We start from the raw sequence: 25,738 nt of genomic DNA, 5'->3' as shown, positions 1-25,738 counted from the left end.
ATAGTGCAAAGTTGTTTATTCAATTTCTTAATTTGAATTCTACATGTAAGAGCGGCACCAAGTATTTATGGAAACAGGCATGGGAGAGATACTATAGATCTAAATCAATAAAGGTAGAAAACACTGATGATGACAAGAGTACAAAGAAGGACCTTAGAGAGGAACTTTCAGAAGGAGGAAGAAAACCAGACAATGGTTCTGTTTAGAGTTAATGTCATAACTAACTCTATACAGACTGGTATTTGAAATAAACATATATCATTTATAAAAATATATGGCCATAAAAATCCATCATCCAAACCAGAAACTTGAGAGTAAAAGGGAGAGATGGTAATAAGTACACACAAATAACAGATGTAAACACTGAGACTATTCCCAGGCAAACAGGGATGTATGATAACCCAGTTCACACAGATTTAGATAATGAGGTGTGTAACTACTTACCATGTTTCCCTCCCTTTGAATATGTAGTTGCCAGATCACTATGGGCTAACTTTAGTCTGGCAATAAAATCAAAGAGCCAGAAATATTTAGTTCTATAAAGGGAGAAAAAAAAAGGAAAAGGGAGGAAGGTAAAAGAAAAGGGCTTATCAAAAAATTGCATAAGCCTTTTCCATGTGATGGGATGAATTTTTAATCTGAGTGCATGAGTAAGATTTTTTTTTCTGTTTAAAGTTTGATCTGAATGATTTCTACAACATCCTGGACTACTTTTTACTTTTGTTTATTCATCCATCACCACCTTGCGCCATTACTGCATTTATTTTTTTAAACTGATAGTTACTCATCTACCTAATGCTAATTAAATTGTTCAAATTTTATTAACTATTCATTATATCACACTGAGCCAAAACCATGACCTATAATCTAGGTTAGGCAGTATTAAACTGTGTTCTAAAAGTTATTTGTTATTTAGTGTCTAAGTCACATCTGACTCTTTGTGATCGCATTGACTGTAGCCCGCCCAGCTCCTCTGTCCATGGTTTTCCCAGGCAATTATCCTGGAGTGGGTTGCCATTTCCTTCTCCAGGGGATCTTCCTGACCCAGGGATTGAACCCTTGTCCCCTGCACTGGCAGGAGGATTCTTTACCACTGAGCCACCAGGGAAAGCCCTTCTAAAAGTTCTACAACAGACTTATTTCCAGAGAAATTATATTACAATGGTTAAAGTTGATCCAAACAATTTTTAACCTACAACTGGTAAAAATCAAACCACCCCTGTGCACCATTAGTAGGAATGTAAATTGTTGTTGCCACTACAGAAAACAACATGGAGATTCTTCAAGAAATTAAAAATAGTAATACTATATGATCCAGCAATTCCACTCCTGGGTATTTATCCGAAGAAAACAAAAGCACTAATTAAGAAAGATATATGCACCCCTTTGTTCACGGCAGCATTATTTACAACAGCCAAGATATGGAAAAAAACTAAAAACGCCATTAAAAAAGAATGAAATCTTGCCATTTGCAACAGCATGGATGGACCTAGACATTATTATGCTAAGTGAAATAAGTCAGACATAGAAAGATAAATATTGTATAATTTCATTTCTATAGGGAATCTAAAAAACAAATGAAAAAACAAACAAAACAGAAACAGTTATACAGAGAACAACAGGTAAGGTTGTCTGAGTGAAAGATTAAGAGGTACAAACTTCCAATCACAAAATAAATGAATCATGGGTATGAAACATACTATGCGGGGAACATAGTCAATAACTAGCATCTTTTTATGGTGATATATTGTAACTAGACTTTATTGAGATGATCATCTAAAAAGTAGGGAACTACTGAGTAACTAGGTTGTGTAACAGGAACTAACATAGGGTTGTAGATTAATTATACTTCAAAAGCAAAGAAACAAACTCAGAAAAAAAAGAGGTCAGATTTGTAGTTGTCAGAGGCAGGGAGAAGGCTGGAGAGGGGGAATTAGAAAGGCAGTCAAAAGGTACAAACTTCCAGTTATAAGAAAAATAAGTACTAGAGATGTAATGTACAACATGATAAATATAATTAACACTACTATATGCTATATATGAAAGTTGTTAAGAATCAGTTCAGTTCAGTCGCTCAGTCATGTCCGACTCTTTGCGATCCCATGAATTGCAGCATGCCAGGCTTCCCTGTCCATCACCAACTCCCGGAGTCCACCCAAACCCATGTCCATCGAGTCAGTGATGCCATCCAACCATCTCATCCTCTGTAGTCTCCTTTTCCTCCTGCCCCCAATCCTTCCCAGCATTAGGGTCTTTCCCAATGAGTCAACTCTTCGCATGAGGTGGCCAAAGAATTGAAGTTTCAGCTTCAACATCAGTCCTTCCAATGAACACCCAGGACTGATCTCCTTTAGGATGGACTGGTTGGATCTCCTTGCAGTCCAAGGGACTCTCAAGAGTCTTCTCCAACACCACAGTTCAAAAGCATCAATTCTGCGGCGCTCAGCTTTCTTCACCATCCAACTCTCACATCCATACATGACCACTGGAAAAACCATAGCCTTGACTAGATGGACTTTTGCTGGCAAAGTAATGTCTCTGCTTTTAAATATGCTATCTAGGTTGGCCATAACCTTCCTTCCAAGGAGTAAGTGTCTTTTAATTTCATGGCTGCAATCACCATCAGCAGTGACCTTGGAGTCCAAAAAAATAAAGTCTGACACTGTTTCCACTGTTTCCCCACCTATTTCCCATGAAGTGATGGGACCAGATGCCATGATCTTAAGAATAAATCCTCAGAAAAAATCCTAAATCCCAAGGAAAATTTGTTTTCTGTTTCTTTAATTTGTGTCTATGAAATGATGGGTGTTCACTGAGCTTCTTGTAACAATCATTTTACATGTGTAAGTCAAACCATTTATGCTGTACACCTTAAGCTTATACAGTGCTGTATGTCAATTATATCTCAATGAAACTGGAATAAAAAAGTAAAAAAAACAAACAGAAATCGTATTTTCTAATAAATATCATAAAATGAAACATTTTATATCATAAAATGAAATAAAAAACTGTATTTTTAAAAAAGCTTTGAAGATAAATGCAGAGCAATTTCCAGAGTCCTCTTAGTATCTCAAATGCTGCGACCTGAAAACAAGCAAGTTTAATTAAAGAAGCACACCTTAGTAAATGGCAGCATTTTTCAGTGATTTTGAAGAGGACTGTGGAGAATATTCAAGAGCTTTTAAGGTTAAAGGTTCTTCGTTATCCTAAATTTACCTAAAAATTTAGGGTTTTTCTTAGCGTAAGTAACCCACCATAGGTTTAACAGCAATACTGAGGTTCAGTCAAGCAAGAAATCTTCATAACTTCAAAGGAAAATATATAATTATCTCTTGCAAAAATCTGTTTATCTCTCAGGACAAGTTTCTCCATTTTTTCTCTTAAATTTTCCCTCTGTTTAGGAATCATGATTCATACCCCCAAATTCCTGACTTCACAATGATCACAAGGCTGTTCCAGCTAACAAGGTCTATCAGCTAAGATAACTGAACTTTCTTACAGTCTGGACACTCAGACTTACAGAGAAAGTGACTTATATTTTTCTCAAGCTTAGACTGCCCTAAAAAGCTCCTAGGCATAGAAGTGGAAAGTTCTGTTTTCCAAGTTTCTTCTTAATTCCATAAAACCACCAATAGAGATATTTTCTTTTCTAAAGATAAATAATTGAGGAGAAAAAATTTAGCTTTAAGTGATTAATATCAGATTTCCCTGGCTTTTTCCATGCTCTGAGGACTCCTAAATGACTTAAAAATCTACTGATCTTAGGTGATTTCAAGAAAAATAAAATAGTACTGCTATTTTAGCAATAGTATAGGACAAATTGATGCTTTAGAACTATGGTGCTGAAGAAGACCCTTGAGAGTCCCTTGGACTGAAAGGAGATCAAACCAGTCAATCCTAAAGGAAATCAACCCTGCATATTCACTGGAAGGGCTGATGTTGAAGCTGAAGTTCCAATACTTTGGCCACCTGATGTGAAGAGCAGACTCAATAAATAAGACCCTGATGCTGGGAAAGACTGAGGCATGAGGAGAAGGGGATGACAGAGGATGAGATGGTTGGATGGCATCACTGACTCAATGGACATGAGTTTGAGCAAGCTCCAGGAGATGGTGAAGGACAAGGAAGCCTGGCAAGCTGCAGTCCATGGGGTTGCAAAGAGTCAGACACAACCGAGCTACTGAACAACAACAAACAGGACAAAAGAGTATGAAATGAGAAATCAGTATTACAATGATCAAAGATATTGCTGTTACATACACTAACTACAAAAATGACTTCCCTGCAATAAAAGAAACCTTTCTACTTTATTTAACTCAGTCTATTAACTAATCTTGTGTGGTATACTCTGGAAAATGATGATGGAAAAGCATATCCAAGAACAGGCCAAGTTAAAGTATAAATAAATAAATAGTTTAATAAAATCTACTTCCAAAGCATAGCTGTAACATAACCATGGGAGAAAAAATGCGAAATCAAGATATTCTACAAGAAACTATAATTATGAAATTGGAGACAAAAAACAGTTTTAGTGTTTCTTTACAAACAGTAGAAAGTGATTATCTGTGAACGTTCTTCATATTGTGTTTCTACTCTTACTGCATTATTTTTACTGTTATGTTAATCTTGAGTATACTAAGCCATGCTTGATGCAGCATGTGAAAGCCGCTCAGTCGTGTCCGACTTTTTGCAACCCCATGCACTACACAGTCCATGGAATTTTCCAGGCCAGAATACTGGAGTGGGTAGCCTTTCCCTTCTCCAGGGGATCTTCCCAACCCAGGGATCAAACCCAGGTCTCCTGCATTGTAGGCGGATTCTTTACCAGTTGAGCCACAAGGGAAGCAGCATGTGTTTTAGTAAATAAAATCTACCACAAGTATCTGTTTTCTGTGCAGTTAACAGATCTTCTAATTGATATAGAAAACTACACTATGGAAACCTGTAGAGCAATGTTAACATTTGTTACAGTTTAGAGCAGGAATACTTAAGAATGGGCTTTCGCTGCACTGCAATGCTATGGTCCTGCATCATACTAGGCCAGAGTGCAGTTATAGGGTATAGGCAATATGAAGTTTGATAGGCTATGCCTATTTGACCTCACTAGCATAACCTAAACCAATGTGTGATCCAACTCTAAATGGTTCACTTATATTATACTCTGCCTTCTTAAAAATGCATATTCTGAGGAATTACATTGAGCAGAATAAAGGAAGATCTACTTTACTATTCTCACTTAACTTCTCATCTTGTTATATTTGGAGATATGAACAGATTTTTTTTCCTGTATTATATCTGTTGAGGAAATGTGCTGAACTCATATTACATTTTTTCAGCCTTTGTAATTGCCCCATTAAGGAAAATTAACCACTATAGACATTTAATGATCAGAGGGCTTGCTGATGGGTCATTTACTGACAGTTACTATTTTAGCAGAGAGCATGGAGTGCCGCTAGACTCTTACTAAGTAACCAAGAGAATATACTTAACTTACCTTGGGCCCAGGGGGTTAAAAAAAAGCAAAACACTGACTTGTACTACGAAAAGGGCCACTAAAGGCTTGGAGCAGATTAAAAACAAACTTCTCATTCTAAGAAAGAAAAATTCTTAAGATTTAAAAGTAAATAAATGAAGTGATGTGGCAGAAAACTGTTCCGTTCATACAAGCCAATAAATAATTTCCATAGCTGTCAATAGCTGGACACTTAATTCTATATTACCATAACTTATTTTCCTTTCCACTAATGTAAGTTCAAGTTTAAAATAGGAAAACAGTAGGAAATTACTTATATTACCTTAATATAAATCTAAAAGTCAGAAGCTTTTACAATTGAGAAAACAAAAAAAATCATTACTTTCATGACATAACACAAATTGATCAACAAGGGACGTAAGACTAGAGCTAAAATAACAAAATTAACCACTTTATTTTATTAGCTAAAATGTTGTACAGAATGTAGATTTGGGTACTAGTTTTTTCCTTTTAAAAAATGTTTTTGAGTTGATGTCCTCCTGTCAAAACAATGCCAGTAGCAAGTATAGAAGCCCACCAAAGACCTCAAACTTCCTACAATGTCTGATCTCAAAATCTGCCTACATATGACAAAGAAGAGTCAATTCAATATTGGTCATACTTCCATTAATGTCACTATGTGTCCCATTTGTTCTTTATCTTGTTTCACCTTCTACTTAATCATATGATATTTGGAGATTTTTTTTTTCACTGAAACTACAATAACAGGGGTTATCTATATTTGCTGCCACTGTTCCCTCATTTGATGCATTTCACTAAGGCCCTGATATGTTCATTTTCCGGTAGTCTATGGGATTCATGGCTAGCTGCTGCTTACTCATTCTGGCAGATCTTCTTACTCCTACAAAGACTACTAATACCTCAAAACAACTTCATAATTCTGCTTTCTCTTAGTAGCAACTATTACTACTAGCTGACTTATTTACAACAACTTTTTTATCAAGAAAAATCGTTTCTCGGGACTCCCCTGGTGGTCCAGTGGTTAAGACTTTGCCTTCCAATGCAGGGAGTGCCTGGTTCGATCCCTGGTCGAGGAGCTAAGATCCCACATGCCTTGCGGCCAAAAAACCAAAAACATAAAACAGAAACAATATCGTAACAAATTCAATAAAGTTTAAAAAAAAAAAAAAAAGAAAAAGAAAAATTGTTTCTCTTCTTTGAATAAACTAAATAAATACAAATAAGAGGATAGTCAACTAAAAGGAGCCTCTAGAACAGTATAGACAGATTCATACTGTATGTCTTGAGGGCAGTGGTAATATCTTACTTTCTTCCTCCTTCTAATCCTAATGACAAGCAGACTGCCAAAAATATAGTATTTGGAGATTTAATTAATGACTAAATAAGCAAACAAATGAATGAAGATGTTTTCAGAATGTTTAACTCATTCATAAACATTTAATAAACTCCTACTATATGTACAGAAGCAATGAAGGGTGCTAGAATAAAAAGATGATGGTTCTTGCCCTCAAGGGCCTCCATCTGGGAGGGAAGAAAACATGTGAACAGATTATTATAAGAAAGTTAAGTATAAAGTACTCTCAGACAATAGCTTCCAAAAGATCACTATCACTGTGATAGTGGCAACAAAGGCTACTTTTACAGAAGAACACTAAAACTTATCCCCTTCATGTTCTCTAAAAATTAAAGATAATAGTCCAAATACTCTTAACTTTACATTAACTCTCAAAGGCTGAATGTATCATTTTTATTTAGTCATTTTTCATCACTATATGCCACCTACATAGCTTACTATTAATGACTATACTCTCTCGGTTACCATGCAAGAGCAGACAAATATTAGCAGGAAATCTGTTACTTTGTTCCACTCGCACTAATTCTCTCATCATCACAAAAAAAGACCCTCTTTTAAAAGTAATAAACCACCTAATTTTCTACAGAGCTAATGAACAAATTATGGTTGTACAGGTAGTATCATTATAGCCAAGAACAGTTTATAAAAAAAAACAGAAGGGCCAACAGCATGTACCTGTCTAAGTCATTCTAGACAGTGGGTTCTATGCTACCTACCACCTAAGCTACTTGAGTTGTACAAGTGACAAGAGTGTGCAGAATGGGTCTCATCTATTAACTCCATATCACTTAGAAGTCAGGATTTCATTGGGTCATACTGACAATGCACTGCACTACATCATAAACAAAAAAAAAAACACCACTCATTAATATTTCCCACAGGAAAAAAAAATCCTTTTAAATGCAACCAATGATGATATTAACCATTTAAAAATCAGGTAATAAAATATGCACCTTCTTTATCCATAAAGACTCTACTCAATGACAAACTCTACTCTAAATCTTGCTATTTAGTACTAATATGCACTGCTGTTATGTCAGAGGATAGCAAAATAATTCATTTCTTTGAAGTGGAATTAACCCAGGAATAAGCATCTGGAAAGGTAATGATCTAAGCAGTATTTAAAAGTTTAAAATCAATTTTTCCTCCATAGTCAATATCAATATATCTACAGTTTTGCATACTTACCACACTGACTGAATTTCTCTTTTAGTTTCTGCCAAGTCAAGTCAAAAGGCAGCTAGAATGAAAAAAGGTATTAGTAACAGATATACAAGGAAAAAATTAATTTTAAGTATCCTTTACATTTAGTTGCTTACATTTCTGACAAATATCTGGTTGCCTTTGGAGCCTATTCTGTCTCTCATTCCGCTTCCCATCGGACCCGATAAAAATCCTCGATCCATATCGATGCTTCTCTCCAGTATAGCTCCTATACCTGGTCCCATTCTATCAAAGCTGGAACTCATCCGATCCAGTCCCATCCCCATTCCTCCAGTCACACTGTTCATGCCACCCATTCCACCACCTGGATTTTCAAGAAGGGAAGGGAGGATTTGGGAGTTTGGTGTTTTTGTTTTAAAAGCAGAAGGAAAAGGAGAAGGAAGAAGAAGGAGAGAAAGAGGAGGGAAAGAATCATTTTTGAGAAAGAAAGGGAGATAAAAATTAATTTATTTATGTGATTAGACAATCTATAAACATAAAATTTTCATACACATGATATAACAATCTTCCAAGGAACAAATTTTAATTTGGTATATATTAGGTTAGTTGAATGTTAATGGCTAACTGAATCAGTTTATTCTAGCCACTGTATAACTACATTAGACATATATACTTCTATAAAGTTATATTCGTATCATAAAACATAAATAAATTTTCTACCAATTATTAATACTTTATTCATTAATGTTATAGTAGTTTTTACCCTCATTTTCATTTTCTAATGTTACCAAGTTTAGTAATTATTAGAACAAAGACATATGGGATAAATTCAAATAATTACAACTCACACATCAACTGTTGCTCTCATCATACTGTCCTATATCATATTCTTTTTCTAGCTTACCTTTCACCTCACTATCTTGTCTCACATATTATTTCTCTTTTCTTATCAATTCAATTTCCAATAACCAAAGAACCTAACTTTTAGTCTCTATGTTATACAGAACTTGTAGCGATAACAAAAAACAGAATCACATCCCTTTAGCCAGAGCCTGAGAATCTAGCTTGTATCTCATACCTACTTGGTTGCTATATTCAAGTTGAATCCTCTTTATTCCAATTCTACTCTTTCTCAAATGTATCTTTGTTTCTCATAGCTATCCTAGTATCCTCATTCTAAAAACTATCACCGTCAAATTGGTTTTCTGTTAATAACAAATATAAAATTAGGGGAACAGAAGTACAAACACTGAGGTGAAAAAGGAAGATAGGGATATTATATTTAACAGGAAAATGGCCAAGGCTGACAAAAGATGTTGAAAAGAATAAAATGAAAAGCAAGGTACAATGGAGTAAGTATCTTCCACTGACAAGATTTTTCTTAAACTCACTCTTAGAACAGTTCAAGTAGACTGTGCTTCCTATTTGTGAGATTTCAATCAATTAAAGGAAGTCAATAAAGTATGGAGAGCTCACACAGACATAGTTCAGCAGAAGTCAAAATTATAAGCCTTGTGTTAAGGCTTAATATAAGTCCTAAAATGTAGTAGTGGAAACAAAGGGAAGAAATTTAGAATTCTCTAGGGTTGCAACAATGGTACTCTTGATTCTATCATGGAAAGATTTAAGAGGCGAGGAAATAAGCATCTCTTTCAATCTTGCCCTCAAACTCAGGAGGTCTCAAGAAGTGTTAGATCTGAGGCAATTCACCCGTGTTTACCAGAAGACACAAGCTGTTCACAGATGAAATAAGCTAGTCTCCAGTATAAGCAAGGAAACAAAATTGATGCTAAAGCTAATGTTGTTCCTGACACATGATTAGAAAAATCCCCAGGTTCATTAGTTGGAATAAATATTCTTGAATTAGGCGACATTTAACACATATTCTGGTGTTTAGAAATGTCAAAGAAGTAAAATTCAAAGTTAGTTTAGAAATTTCAAACAGTAAAGCTCAATAACTATCAAAGTTTCTCTAAATTACAAGTCATAGTAACATTTAAGAACAAAGTATTACTATACTACAATAACAACTCTTGCAAAGTATTTTGCAAGTACTCAAATATTACTGTAAAATTCTAGTAAAATTTAAACCTACTTATTCCAGATCCTATTGGACCCATGTTAGAAGCTCCTATTCTTCCTGCAAACCCTCCAATCATTGCACTGCCTAAACAAGGATGGAAAGATAATATACTAATTAATAATCATACTTTAAAATTCCCAAAGTACTATGCTCTCAGAAGAGGTATAAAAACTGAAAAATACAAAGTCTTCTAGAAATAGGGTTCAGATATGTAACTGAAAAAGAGAGCTAGTACATTAAAATCTCTAAAGTATTTTTCTTCAAGTAATAAACTGCATGAAACATTTTAAATGTCTACTTTTTCATAAAAAAGAGAGCCAAACTCTAAAAATATAACCTGCAAAAAGAAAAGGAGAAGTAAACAGCCAGCCCTACCAAGTCTACCAAAGGAATCTCCAAAGCCTCGATTTATTCCAATATCACCACGTCCAAAATCTCTCTCCATGCTACTAGTCATCGCACCACGGTATAGCTCTGAAAAGATTATGCAACAAATTAACCCTTTTTCAAGTATTATCAATAAACAGTAATCTATTTAGGAACTTATTGAAACTAAACTGTAAAGACAGCAAAAGTCACAATACAGAAAGTCCGTGATTCACCCAACCTACTTTCTCTTCCACATATATCCCAGTCCTGCTATATCTGTCCTTATCCCCTAGTACCCATACATCCTCTGAAAATATCTATGGTATCCATCCCTAAGTAAAGGGGGGACATTTTTAATAATAAGGAAAATGAAATGTACCACACATATCCCACTATATACATTTACCTACCTCCCATTCGACCAACTCCTCCAAATCCTCCCATGCTATTCATTGCTTCCAGACCACCAAACCCAATTCCTATGAAACAAAGATTAAGTTTGAGATGTGACTGTCAATTGTATAGCTGAACAGTGCTTTTTGTAAATGTTAAGTCTCATCAGTAAACTCTTCACCTACCCTACCCTTGTGCAACTGCTTCATAACACATCACCTTCCATATCCCTCATGTACCAGGCTCAATTTCTGCTCACAGCCTTTAGGACGTGAGCCAATAGTAAATCATGTTTTGTTTTCCTTAGAATTCTCAACATAGTTTCTAATTCACTCAACATGGTGATGGGTACAAACAAACAAACAAAAAAAAAGGAAACAAATACTTATACATACCTCCTCCAATTCTATTCATTCCTCCAAAACCTGGACCATCCATTCCCATACCTCAAATGAAATACACAATATTTACTTTCAATAAACTTTATTTTAATGACTAAAGAATAACATAATGCAAGAGCACAATAGATATAATACTGGTCTAGTCACAGGGGAACACTAAAGAAGCAGCAGGGCACAGGCGGGATGGTTTAAAGTGCTATGCCATAGCAGTTGTCTAATCAAGAGTCTTTAAAAAGGCCTCTGTGAATATTCATTAGTCAAGAAAACAAAATTCACTGGTCATGCTCACATTCAGTTAGAGAGTATCTAGGACTGGGCAAGAGCTCATTATTTTTTCAGCTCACACACACAAATATCACTACAGCAGATTGAGAAATCAGGTCTCCTTTAAACATGGCAGTTATAGGAGCAGTAAAAAATTAAAGAATAAAAATAGTATGTGTTTAGGAGAGCAGAAGGCCTAAGAGTAAGGGAGAAAATTTCCACCTGTTTAGATGAGAATGATTATTTTAACTACCCTCACAATTTAAATTGTAGCTATAGCACCTCAACAAAAACAGGAACCAGAGAGCATTTATTAGTCCATCAATTAAAATAGCAATTCTCAAAATATGGTATGGGGACCTTTGAGGGTTCAATAGGTCAAAACTATTTTACTATTAAAATACTACTAAGATATTGACTGTTTTACTCTCACTTTCTCTTGAGTATAAGGTGGAATTTCCCAGAAACTACACAATAGATGGTATTATAACGAATTGAATTCAGAAGCAAATATAAGAGCATGATTATCTTGCATTAAGCCAAACATTAAAGAGATGCACAAAAAGGTGAAATACCACTCTTCTAATTTTTGTTTTCTTAAAAACCATATTTGTTACCACATAACAAGTTTATTATTATTTTAAATATGCAAATTTTTAAGTTCTAATTTTTAATTTTTAATTAATTTTAATTAATTTTAATCTAATTTTTAATTTCTAATAAAGTAAATACCAACAAATATAACCACATACACAGAAGCACTTTGGAATCCTCAACAAATTTTAAAAGTATAAAAGGGTCCTGAAACCAAAAAGCTTAAAAATTAATTTTCAAAGATAAACTGTAGATTACTCTAGGTGAAGTGTCAAACAGCTATCTGAAAAGCTACCTTCCCAACTAGATATTCAAATTTAAATTGCTTACAATATGGTAGTATTTCAGCCATTCCACAAATAAAGTATATCCATGATATACAAAACAGAGACAATACTGAATATTCTCCTTCAACAATTCAAAATCCACAGTGCTAAAAGGCTAACTGTAACATGGCTGGCCTCAGAGGAACCCTCCTGACCTTTGCCCAATCTCTTTCATGTTCTCTGCTCTCAAAGTTTCGTTCCTTTTTCAGACTAAAGTAACATCTTAAATATTCAATTATAAACTAGAGTCCTTTAAACATTATTACAAACTAGTAAGTATAAGCTTTACAATCTAGCAAATGTATCATTTAAAAAGAAATAATAAAGTTAGAATACTTACCACTTGGACCTAAATTTCCCATTACACCACCTATGTTCAACTGGCTGGCACTAATAGGTTGTCCACCTGGACCAAGTCCCATTCCAATGCCTCCAAGACCACCTAAAACACAAATAAGGATATTATTATCAATTCATATTTGATCAACTAACTGCCACTGAAAATTTTAAAGCTATATGCTTATAGTAGTATTTCTGCTGCTGCTGCTGCTGCTAAGTTGCTTCAGTCATGTCCGACTCTGTGCGACCCCACAGACGGCAGCCCACCAGGCTCCGCCGTCCCTGGGATTCTCCAGGCAAGAATACTGGAGTGGGTTGCCATTTCTTTCTCCAGTGCATGAAAGGGAAAAGTGAAAGTGAAGTTGCTCAGTCATGTCCGACTCTTAGCGACCCCATGGACTACAGCCTACCAGGCTCCTCTGTCCATGGGATTTTCCAGGCAAGAGTACTGGAGTGGGGTGCCACTGCCTTCTCCGGTAGTATTTCTAAAAGTTTGCAAATTTGTAAATAAGGGCACCAGTTCTTGTTTTCATTGAAATGTAGCACACTGAGGCCTTACTATAATATCATTTGTTAAAGAGAAGTGTTTTATGAAGCAGGTTCATCTTATATCACAGTCAAAGGCATACTGAAAAAGAGTAATGAAATACTAAAGAGCATTCTGAATCACTTTATAAATAACCTACATATCTAAAATATGTAGGTATTGAATCTGTAGACCCTCTTAAAATCTAGGAATTACTTTTAGATGGTTCAGAAGAAACTAAAAAGTCAACAACCAAGTAAACATAATACTGAATAAAGCAAATGCTATACTACCTAGTTTTATCATTGACATATTTATATGGTTATCTTAAGTGTTTTCATATCTGTTATGCATAGATGAGGTAATTTTTGAGACCTTAAGTTACTTGCAAAATGCTATGTGATTAAGCTAACACTAGAATTCAGATTTTCTGTCTCTAAATCCAATATTCTTTTTACTTCTCTTAAACTACTTAAGTTTACTGAAAATAGATTCTAAGAAGATAATCTGATGACCTTAAAGACAGTGGGAACTGTTTTACTTTACTAACTGATTTGTTTTTAAAGTTCCTGCTAGTCAATGGAGCAATCAGTAAGTGCTAAGGGTTGAGAAAACCATATATTATATACTTTTTTTTTTTTTACAGTACAGAAGCATGTTGTGTTAAATTGGAAAGATCAGTGTGACCTGGTAAAAGAAATATCTTTTTTCAGTTCAGTCCCTAAAAATGGTTCAAAGCAATATAGCACACTTGACTATCAACAATGCTCATGTCTACACATAACACTCTTATTTTAATCTCTGATACCATTCTTCACTAAAAGGAACCCAGGACTCTTTGAAAGTAGGCCAATTTCATGTCTCAGAAAAAGAAAAATCATGGATCTGGGAAATTCCACTCTTACCAGAAAGAGTATCAGAGGCATAAGAAATGAAGAAGCCTCCATTTGCCAAGTTACAATAATTTGAGCAAAGTAAATGGAAGTGGAGTGAGAAAGGAAAGAATAAAGACATTAAAAATAATTAACTTAAAACAACAAATTGATTCTGTCAGAGTCTATGAATTCACACTACATCTCAATAGAAAAGAGTACATAAAACCATAAACCTTGAAAAGAATGGATATAAAATAAATATGAATATAATAAAGGATTATTTTTAATCTAAATAAATTGAAGAGTTCTAACAGTGGAAAAGAAAATTGAAAGCCTTTACTTTACAAAGCCAGGCTCTTAAAAGATGACACCCTGAGCAATAAGGAAGGGCAGAAAAGGACTGCCCTACAAAGGGAGAACAGGCAATATTCAAAGACATGTTAAGCTGAGAATTTTCCAGAATTTATTTAAAAAAACTGAATTCTCAATTGTGAAAGCCCAATGAAGGATAATACACACCCACACTGTAGTAAAACTACAGGCCAAAGACAAAGATCTTAAAATTGTCTACATGAAGAACACAGCTTACCTACAAAGAAAGGACAATTCAGCTGATAGCTAACTCAATAGCAATAATGGAAGCCAGAAGACTGGAATATTTTAAAAGTGCTGAGGGAAAATAACCACCTTAAACTATATAACTTCATCTACAAAGACATTTATAGACAAATCAAAATTGAGAGAATTTACTAACAACAGATACTCATTGAAAGAGCTTTTAAAATATATGCTTCAGGGGGCAAAATAATAGTGCCATGATCTGTGAAAGCAAATAATAAGATAAGTAAGTACTAATAATGCCTATTTTGTGGGACTGGATAAAAAGTAAATATATAACTAAAACATTAAGCAATAATAGCATATAATTCAGTAGGAAAGTGATTAAAATTAGAGCATTCAAAGGTCATTCAGCTTTTGAGAATAATCCTATTAACTTCAGACTTTATATCAACATATTAAAACATTCAGGATAACCACTGAAAGGGAAAGATAGGAGAAAAATAAATATAAAGTAAATATTTGTACAAAGCAGAAAAATACTAATAAAACACAAAATAAGATAATGGGAATTAAACCAAATAAATCTATAAAGTGAATAAACAAAACAAAGCTGTTGTATCTACATTACTATTAGGCCAAAGACTTAAAGGCAGTTACTAAATATGAAATCACTCTACAGTGATAAAATCTTGATTCACTAGGAAAATGTATCAGTTCTATACTTGTATGCATCTACTGAATTAGTTTTGAAATAAAGTAAAAATAAGAAAAAGCAGACAAATTCACCTTAATAGCATAGGATTTTATCATAAATATATCTCAGTAATTGATAGCACAAGCAGACAAAATTACTAGCAAAGGTATAATTTAAATGATTAACAAACTTGACTTAATGGACACAGGGCTTTCCAGGTGGCACTAGCGGCAAAGAATTCGCTTGCCAACGCAGGAGACCCAAGAGATGCAGGTTCCATCTCTGGTTCAGGAAGATCCTCTGGAATAGGAAATGGCAAATGCAACAGTATTCTTCACTGGAAAATTCCATGGATAGAGGAACCTGGAGGGCTACAGTCCATGGGGGTCACAGAGTCAGACACACCAGAGCGACTGCACATGCGCACACACACACAACATACACAGAACAGGATACTGAACACCTGGAATATTTACTAAAATGTATCATATGTTAGGCCACAATAAAAAGTCCAAATTAACTAATTAATTTCAAAGAATCACAATCATATAGACATCTACAGCCACACTAAGTTAGAAATTAATAAGAAAAAACCTATACATTTGGAAATTCAAAAATGCATGACTTAGGAAGAAATCATAATGCTAATGTAATAAAAATTAAATCACAATAAAGACACTCTAGCACAACTTGTATACAGTGGCCAAATTGATACTCATAACTACTTGTATTAAAAAAGAGGCTACAAATTAGTGAAGTACATTTTCAACTTAAGGAGTTAGGACAAAAATAAGAGACTAACCCAAAGAAATAGAAAAGGAAATAAAACTAAGAGCATAAATTAAGATATAAAAAATGGAATTTACTTCTTCAAAAGCACTAATAAAACTGACAAATCTCCAAGCAAAACTGACTAAGAAAAACAGAGAAATTGCAAACCTCTGGAATTTAAAAATGACAGAACTATAGCTGTGGCACAAATTGAAAGAGACGATTTTATGCCAACAAATCTGAAAATGAACAAAAATGGTAAAATTCTCAGAAAAATAGAAATTACCACAATGGACTCAAGAAGCAACAGTAAATATAGTAATTAATAGTATATAAATAATAGTAAATAAAGTAAATAAGTAAAAATCTTCCCCTAAACAATATACACCAGGGCCAGTTTTACAAATAAGTTCTAGCCAATGTTGAGAGAACAGAGTATTCTCAGGGAAAGAGAACAAATACTCCTGAAATTAGTATTGTTTCTTATAACAGAAAAATTAGAATAATCTAAAACACACACACACATATATTTATAAAATGTGGCATTAGCAACTAAAGTGAAGGGATTAGAGCTACAATTTTTCAATACACATGAAATCTCAAAAACAACGTTAAACCAAAAACAGCAAGTTGCAGAAAAATATGAACAATATAATTTCACTCACACCAAATTTTGAATCCAGCAAAACAATTTCATATAATGTTTATGGATGTATAAATGTGTAATCAAATTATTAAAAAGTAGATAAAATTATAAACACTGTATCCATAAGTTGTTTCCTCTAGGTAAGGTTATCTAGTGGGAGGTGGTAAGGGAGGAGAATCTTTATCTATAAAATGTTATTTTAAAGAAAAATCACCTAAAACAAATATGGTCTATGATAGCTACATGAGTGATTTTATATTTGTCTATATAAAGTTTATGATAAAAAATTTTAATAATAACCAGAAAAACATAACAAAAAGAGTAAGAGACAGTATTTATTGAGAGCTTACATTATGCCAGAACTGTTCTAAGCACTTTACATATATTATATATTAACTCATAATACTCATGCCAATCCATGAGGTAGGTACCATAAGCATCCTCATTTTGAAGATACAGCATTGAGACACAGATGTTAAGTATATTATATTGCTGTTTTATAATCCTTTGGAAAATAATTTGGTAATACTGATCACCTGAAAACCTATAAATCTACTTCAAGGTACCTATCCTAAGGAAATAACCAAAAACATACCAAAAACTTGTATACAAAAAGAAAGAAAAAGGGAAAACTCTGTTGGTGATTAAAGGAAGAAATGTTAACATACCTAAAATATACCTAATACTGAAATAGTTATGGAGCATCCATATGCTAGATTAATAGCCAATAAAAAAATTTTAGAAAGAATTTATAACAAGGAATAGTGCTTACATTCTAATGCTAAAAAAAAAAGAAAAGAAAATTATTTATGTGGTAGTTCTCAACTATGTAAAAAAGATACACATATAAGGAAACACTGGAAGGAAATTTACAAAAATGTTATAATGGAGTTTATTTATGGATAATAAAATTACAAAGACTTCCCCCCACCCCGCCCACATAAGACCTTAACAAACTTTTTAGTATATACTGATTTTATCATCAGGAAAAACTACAAAAAGAAAAAAAAAGTGGCACATATTTATCTTCTCAGTCTTGTTAATTATGACAAACTAGCTCCATAACTCGAAACACCAACAGTGGGCAACTAGGGATGCAAGCACAAAAACCGTTTTGTTTAGCATATAACAAAACTGAAAAAGAATAGTCTGTATGACTTCTAATAACAACTTTACTTACGTGGTAACTGTGGTGTTTTACTGTCATGTGAACGGTAGTCTTCATGAGGGACAGACTTGTCATCCTAATTGCAAAAAAGTTTATTATATGGTTAATATATAACTTAAAAGATCTGTAACATAGAAGAAAGCAGATAAAATGAGGTTGGAGAGTTGAAGTGATATACAGGAACTCACCATTTTCACATGCATAGGTCTATCAAACAAAAACTGCCCATTGAACATAGCTGTTGGTTCAGTCAAGGAAAGCCAGTTAGGACAACTATGAAATTATACTTGAACACAAACACAATTTTAATAATCATATTTAGCATCAAACTACCCCTAATATTTTAATCAACATCTTTTAATATTTTACTTATTTGTATTAGTCTCTTCCACATACTCAGAGAAAAGCTTCAATTCTTTGCTTTATAGTTTTATTTTATAAATAAAATCTTTTAATCCAACCACTGAAAAAAGAAAACTAACAAGGCATCATTTAAAGCGACTATGTTAATGTACAATGAGATACATTACTGTCAACAACATGTATACAATTAGTTGTAGTAGGAAGATAAAGTAGGAAAAAGTTCATACCAGGCCTGTATAATATGGCTAATTCAAGTTTTAAGAGTGACTTTAGTACTTGGACATAATAAAGGTTTTATGCACTGGAGACCAAATTCTAATACACATTTCTAAGCAAGGCAACCTTAAATTCCATGATCCCCACAAAACGGTATCAAAACTTCAACCTTATTAAACAACGCTAAAGTGTAAATCAGGATACAAATTGCTTGAACTGCTTCAATTGCTTGTTCAAAAGTGACTGTGCCCATTCCTCTGCTCTTGCCATCTTTGTCTTCTTTAATATCTGCCCGCTTTACAGTTCCAGCTATGCTGAACACTTCCTTTAGCTTCTTCCAACCAACTTTGAAGTCAAGCTTAATATAAAATCATATAAAGTTACACACCTATTAACCCCTCTCCCCACTTAAAATAATACAAATCATTTCTAAATTCTCAAAAATATAAAGAATTCTAATTCTTGTAAAACAGTGTATCAACAGTATCAAATAGAAACATCTTAAGTTGTTAAAGATCAGTAAGCTACGTCTATGTTGTTCCTTACTCTTCATTTTTTTAAATTCTCAAAACAGCCTCTCAGTGCAGCTCAGTCCTGTTTTGTACATTTGAAACTTTCATATCTATTTTTACTGACAGAAATTCAGATTTTGGAAAGATGATTGATATCACTGACTTTCAAAAGCTTAAGACAAACCAACGACAACATGTACATTCACAAATATCAAATCTAAAGAAAGAAATCCACTTACCAATATGACTAAAATCACATACAATAATAGTACATAATAACAAGAACTGTTTGTTTATAAATTCCACAGTTCTATTTTAAAAAATCCTAAATACTTGTGTTTACACTCTAACCTTGTATTTATGGACTCAAATTGGGTTTCAGTTTACAATAATTACTGTTTTGCTTACTTTAGTTAAAAACAAGCAAAATGTCTTATAAACCTGTAACCCATTCATCTAATAATCTCATGATTAGAACTAAATATCTGAATGGCAAGATTTTAGAGTAAAGCTTAAACTTACATTAGCAACAAAAATTGTGGAACCAAGTCTACCAGCCTGCAAATTACTGATAACCTCAGGAGGAATGTTTGGATTATTGAGAATGGAAGGTGGTAAATTCATCAATCCCGATCCCATATCGGGTACATGTCCTCCTGGAAATGATCCTCCCGTTCGCTGCAATGCCCTACGAGCATTTTCTCCATCAGGATCCTATAACACACAGTGAATGTTAAATGCCACTATATAGATCAGTAAATCTATACCACTAAAATAACAACTTCAAATTCTACAGCAGCTATCCAAACTGGCTCAAATTACTGGCCCTCTTGAAGAGTGAGCTTTTTTCTCATCCAGAGAATCCAGTCCCATAAAAACCTGTGGACAGACAAAAGATTTCAGTCTCCAGGGATGTCAATTAAATACCTCTTTCCAATCACTAAAGTCACTTAAGAACTTGAAATTAGTTTAATTTTGTCCTCACACAGGTATACAAATATATGGCACATACACATACAAATAACTCAAAGAGGAACAAATACTTACTGTGACTCTTTCCTCTTCAAAACGCAGTAATGATGAATTCTCACCACTATACACCCAAAGCAATGTCAAATTCATATTACCTCAAAGCTTTCAACAGCAGAGCAAACTGCTACAAAACCCAGAAATACTGGGATAGAGAGGAACTGTTACAATTTGCAAATTTCATTCCTGAACAAAAGAGAATTATATACTTTCCAACCTCAACAATGAATACAATTTGAGATGGAGGGAAGAGGAAGATAAAGGAAAGCTAAGTACCAAGTAAAGAATGGTACTAAACATTGTTTGGTTTTGTTTTCTTTACTTCATTAACTTTTAAGAGAAATATTCTGCCTTTAAACAAAACAAAAAAGGCAAGCTTAAACATACTTCTCACTTATCTCAGTAGAGTATAAAAAACAAAAACCACATAAACACACAGACTACTACTATCTGCAATACCAAATGATTACGATACATGTAACCATCTACACTCTACTCTGCTGGTCCTGGTCAGGGAATTCTAATGAAAAGAAAGCTGGGTGACTTTAATAAATTTTCTAGGAAGGCTAAGAGAATAGAAGGTGAAGTGAATGTAAGAATAAAGGTATTCTGGCATTCAATGTATTCCATCATGATGAAGAAATAAAAACAAATACAAAGCAAATAAATGTTCTGAAGAATGCTACATAACTTTTTAAGTTAATAAATAAATGCTTCAGGCCTAAGGTTTCAAAAACTTGCACAAATACAAAACTGAGAATAGTGGTTACCCATGGGGGAAGGAGGAGGACACAGCAGGGGAGATGCTTCATGAGCCATTAAGATAGTCGGTTTGTCCTTAACATCTTAATATTAATAAAGCATATTGCTATATTTTGATTTTTATGTATGATATACATATAAACATATATACACACAAAATACACACATATATATCATAAAACATATATAAAATACAACTTACGTAAAACCACCTACTATACAGCATGGTTTTTAGTCCTCCATCCCCATTAGGTGTCAGTCTGTCTGTCACTGTCTACTATTGCTATGAGAGGGCCTACAAGTTTGTAACTGCTACTAAGCACATTTCAGTTCAGTTCAGTCGCTCAGTCGTGTCCGACTCTTTGTGAACCCATGAACCCGCAGCACGCCAGGCCTCTCTGTCCATTACCAACTCCCGGAGTCTACCCAAACCCATGTCCATCGAGTCAGTGATGCCATCCAACCATCTCATCTTCTGTCGTCCCCTTCTCCTCCTGCCCCCAACCCTATCCAGCATTAGAGTCTTTTCCAAGCACATTTAAGTAAATTTAAAAATGTAATTCCAATATCTGTTAATGAACATTGGAAATATACTTTTCCCTAGACTCAAACTAGTATTTCTCGGCAATGATTCTAGCCACCCATGTGAAAATCAGATAATTTCAAGAAGGAACCTTTAGAGATAATAATCCAGAAAAGTTAATTGAATAAAGAACACCTCATCATTTAGCTCGGCCAACTCAATCATTCTTCTCTTTAGGAAGTTAAAAATAAGAAGCATTCTATATCACCTTGGATCACATAAATCTATTAAAGGGTCTCTGAAATATTACCGAGGATCTACAATGCGCTAAAACTTAGAAGAATACAAACAGTATGGGCTTTGCTCCCAGCTAAAAAAATAACAAAACAAACAGAGAACCTACAATACTTGTCTTTTTATTTTGGCCCCAGTGTGAGGCTTGTGAGATCTTAGTTCCTGGACGAGGAATTGAACCCCAGCCCTTGGCAGCGAGAACACAGAGTCCTAACCACTGGACCGCCAGAAAATTCCCTGTAATACTTGTCTTTTGAAGAGGAATAGGAAACATCATAAAAAAGCAAGTCATGACCTCAAAATAATAATTTCCCACATGGTGGTTGTTCTACAAATGTTACTTCCTTATGGGAAATTATTAGGGTATCAACACATTTCTGAAAAATTGGTCCTAGCTTATGCATGAAAATTATTTAATACCAAATAAATGGCACAGCTTACTAGAGTCTAAACTTCCTCTACCAATTTTCTACTTCTCATTCAAAATATTAACAACAAAAACAAAAAAACCCTAGGCTCAAAAAGAATTAGAGAAACTCAGAAGCTGACTCCAATAAAGAGATACAGGATAGTTTTATTTGCTGGTTAGCATGGCCTTTAATTTTAAGCTATTATTCATCTCATTTCCAGGAACACAAGACCAAGGACCAAGTTACACTCACCCTGTGCAGCAATAACAAGTCAAAATTATTATTACAGTTAACTCGTCACACAGCTAGAAAATGAGCTGGGACTCAAACCAACACCATACTGCATTAAGTTGTGACTGACAGTACTGTTCCACAGTGATTTGTATCCATGTTGGTGGAAACTCTTCAGCATCCCAAGGTTACATACTCTATTGTTTCTTATTACAGACTTTAAAAAGGATATATTCCTAAGTGGTGTGTGGTCAAACTATTCAAGTAAGATTAACAATATGAAAAATGACTTCTATTCAAGCTGGCCATTTCCAAGGTTAATTTAATAGCTAACTGTAAACAGTTTTTCGTTTTATCTTCTGATCATTCTTTTGTCAACATATTTACACTGCTTCACACCAAGTGAACATCTTCATTTTAGGGGAGGCATCTAAACATCTCCATTTATATAAGTTCTGGTTATATATTTCACTAATAGATTTATAGCTTTTCTTAAATTTTAATCGGGCATAGTTTCAGGTTAATTTTATTAAAAGTGAGTATCAATTTTATTTAAATCTAAAAGGTATTTGAATTACTAAGTAAACTTTATCAACTACAAGAATATCTACAGTATTTTTCAAATCTGACAACACAATCTGAAAACTGAAAGCGTTTATACCAAACAAGGTCAGCATCTGAAGTTTGTCCTCTTTAAATTTCTGCACCCTGTAATTTTTACAAATCATACACCTCTGCTTATAATAACATGTGACAAATCAAATACATAGGATATTGCTTAAGAGCAAATATGAAATCATGTACAAGCAAAACTGTCATCAATTATATAACACTTTAATAAGCATCTATGCTTTAAAAAAATGTTATAATCAGATAAATAACATTACCAGATGAAAATCCAAAGAAGCCATGTCCTTTTATTCAAATGTTTAAATTATTTCAAATACAGGACATCTTACCTCTTTAATATTCAATGGTCTTCCACTAAGATCATATTTGTTCATTGTCTCTAGTGCTTTCTTGACAAATTCTTCATCTTTGAATTCAACCACACTTAATGGGAAAAAAATTTATAGGAAATGTTTATGTACTAAGATTTTTTTCCAATCATAAATTTAAATTTCACTTAAGATACTAACAAAAAATTCTTACCCACAACCCTACATCCAGGTAGATTTGTCAATATATGCAAAAGAAAAAAAAGTTTTGGATCAGTAGATGAAGTTAACAGTAGATTCTAACATTTAAATCATTAAAGCAATTGATAATACAATCACTCTGTCTTTTACACCTCCAGAACATAACACCTACAGAACATAACAGGCAAATGACCGCAAATTTCCTATAAATTTTTAGATTTATCCATTTAGGATTGTAGAATCTAGCATCTAAGAAGCACATTTTTACTTTTAGATGACTGTTCTTTAAAACTAAAGCAATGTCATTGCACAAATTCAATCAAGGAAATAACTGAAGGCTCTCAAATACCTATCCTTACATTGTTATATGTATTTTTGAAAGATATATGGTTTACAAATAGTTTTAATGTAAAATTTCCAATTTTACTTTTACAAAGTTCTCAAAGAAAACTGGCTGCACACAATTTAATAACACCCAATTGTAACTATGTTTTAAAAAATCTATACTAAAGAGACAAAGAAGTAGAATCATTTTTTAAATAGTTCATTGCCATTATTATTATTATTCAAAGTGCCCTTTGAATGTGATTACAGAAGTTTTATTTCTCATGCACCCAACTGGTTTTTGCTAATATAATTAAACATTGTCAAAAAGTTTTCCATTATATTCTTCAATATGTTGCTTTTGTTGCTAAAAATAAAAATCTACTATCAACCAATTCCTTCTCTGTCAATTTAATCATCAATGTTTTTATATTCATTCAATTGGTCAGAGCACTGCCTTTTATGTAGTCCTGTAGGCTACCAAATTAAGCTCTTCAGTGCAAGTTTCAAACATACATTCTGAAATAACACCTTTAAGCTACAGGCCTCTCATGGAACTCTGAGGAAATATTATCAATCCAGTGACTTTTAAAATATCCTTGAAGACATCAGAACACAACAAAAAAAAATCCTATATTAAAATCTATTGGCTAAGCAGCATTACCTTAGAGCATTAGAAAAGTGAATGCCCTTTATGAGCATTTTCAAAACCCACCTCTTCAAGGCAGCTAGTTTGGTTTGTGTGTCAGACTTGCTAGTATAAAGCCTCAAATCTTTCATAACAGAGTAAAACAAAATGAAACTTAAGTTTCCAAAAACTGGTACAAGTATTATACAAAAAGTAAACTGCTGAGGAACTTTTAAACCTCAAGCAGATTATTGCCCACAGCACTTACCCTTGATTTTCCTTCCGCATCCTTAAAGAGCTCCACGTATGTAACCTCACCAACTACATAAGACATACAAAAGGAAGATACCAAGAAACAATACATTTAAACACCAGTATCTTGCTTTTACTGCACACCTGTGCACAACTCTACAGAAAAGCACCTATTATTCACCAACAATCAAAACCAGACCAACATACCTCCTGTCAATGGCTATGTAAATTTAACTAATTTTCAGAAATGTACATCATCCACATTCTCTAAAAAAGCTAACAACCGTATTAACCTAATTCATGCTACAGATCATATTTTGGCCAGCATGATATAGTTGGTGAACAAATGCACATATACATACAAAAAGTCCCTTAGCCTATCATATTAAAAACATCAACATTAGCACTTTTCAAATAACTTTGGTCGCCTACACACAACAGCTGTTTTAAGGTGACTTTCTACCTGAATGTCTTCAAATCATGTTTGCCGTCAGTAAACTAAATTTACAAGTCATGCTTCACAGCAAGCCACACACTTTCTAAATAAAGTCAGTGAATAAAACCAATCAAATAGTTGTCACCTTACAACAGATACACCAATGCAAAAAAATTTTTTTTATTTATTAGATCAGCCTCAAAACCAAGTACATAGTTTGCAGGACTATTGAAACTCAATTTTTCAAGAGATAACAAAACTAACTTTTACAAGATCAAGTATTAAAATAATTTTTCCCCAAAACAAACCATATATATAAAATGAAGGTTTTCAGGTTATTCTGAAAACAAAACTGCAACAGCAGTAACGCAATTTTAATATAGAACTGCAGAGACAGCATCATGGCATTCATGACAATGCAAACAAAATGAATTCCACAGCCAGATTCCAGACTCCACCAAGATAATAACGAAACAGCTTTTGGAAAAAGAAATAATCAGACCTTATTATTCATACTTTAACGCACTAAATGTATTGCTTACCTAATGCAATAGTCCTTTAAAAAATCTATAAAAACTTCAACTAGACAAAGCAATC

The 25,738-nt window shown here is 33.7% G+C and overlaps 1 protein-coding gene across 3 annotated transcripts in view; it reads right to left on the bottom strand.

Annotated features, from left to right (window-relative positions):
- MYEF2 (myelin expression factor 2) overlaps positions 1 to 25,738 on the bottom strand; it is a 53,466-nt gene that overhangs the window by 21,382 nt on the left and 6,346 nt on the right. For 2 of the 3 annotated variants that reach the window (XM_081508532.1, XM_081508531.1), the window contains exons 3-16: positions 24,722 to 24,774; positions 23,515 to 23,522; positions 23,322 to 23,415; positions 19,636 to 19,827; positions 18,806 to 18,959; positions 18,211 to 18,260; positions 18,035 to 18,098; positions 12,783 to 12,884; positions 11,253 to 11,303; positions 10,875 to 10,943; positions 10,471 to 10,569; positions 10,108 to 10,179; positions 8,168 to 8,376; positions 8,037 to 8,088 (exon numbers count right to left, since the gene is read on the bottom strand). In XM_081508532.1, coding sequence (XP_081364658.1) covers positions 8,037 to 8,088; positions 8,168 to 8,376; positions 10,108 to 10,179; positions 10,471 to 10,569; positions 10,875 to 10,943; positions 11,253 to 11,303; positions 12,783 to 12,884; positions 18,035 to 18,098; positions 18,211 to 18,260; positions 18,806 to 18,959; positions 19,636 to 19,827; positions 23,322 to 23,415; positions 23,515 to 23,522; positions 24,722 to 24,774 — 1,269 coding nt within the window. The remainder of the gene's footprint in view (positions 1 to 8,036; positions 8,089 to 8,167; positions 8,377 to 10,107; positions 10,180 to 10,470; positions 10,570 to 10,874; positions 10,944 to 11,252; positions 11,304 to 12,782; positions 12,885 to 18,034; positions 18,099 to 18,210; positions 18,261 to 18,805; positions 18,960 to 19,635; positions 19,828 to 23,321; positions 23,416 to 23,514; positions 23,523 to 24,721; positions 24,775 to 25,738) is intronic. The other variant, XM_081508533.1, reaches the window with a different exon arrangement.

Source organism: Giraffa tippelskirchi, chromosome 7 (assembly GCF_054371585.1).
Source record: "Giraffa tippelskirchi isolate mGirTip1 chromosome 7, T2T-mGirTip1v1.2.pri, whole genome shotgun sequence".
Classification (NCBI taxonomy): domain Eukaryota; kingdom Metazoa; phylum Chordata; class Mammalia; order Artiodactyla; family Giraffidae; genus Giraffa; species Giraffa tippelskirchi.
Note: the sequence above shows the minus strand (reverse complement) of the source record. Positions and strands in the feature narration are given on the sequence as shown.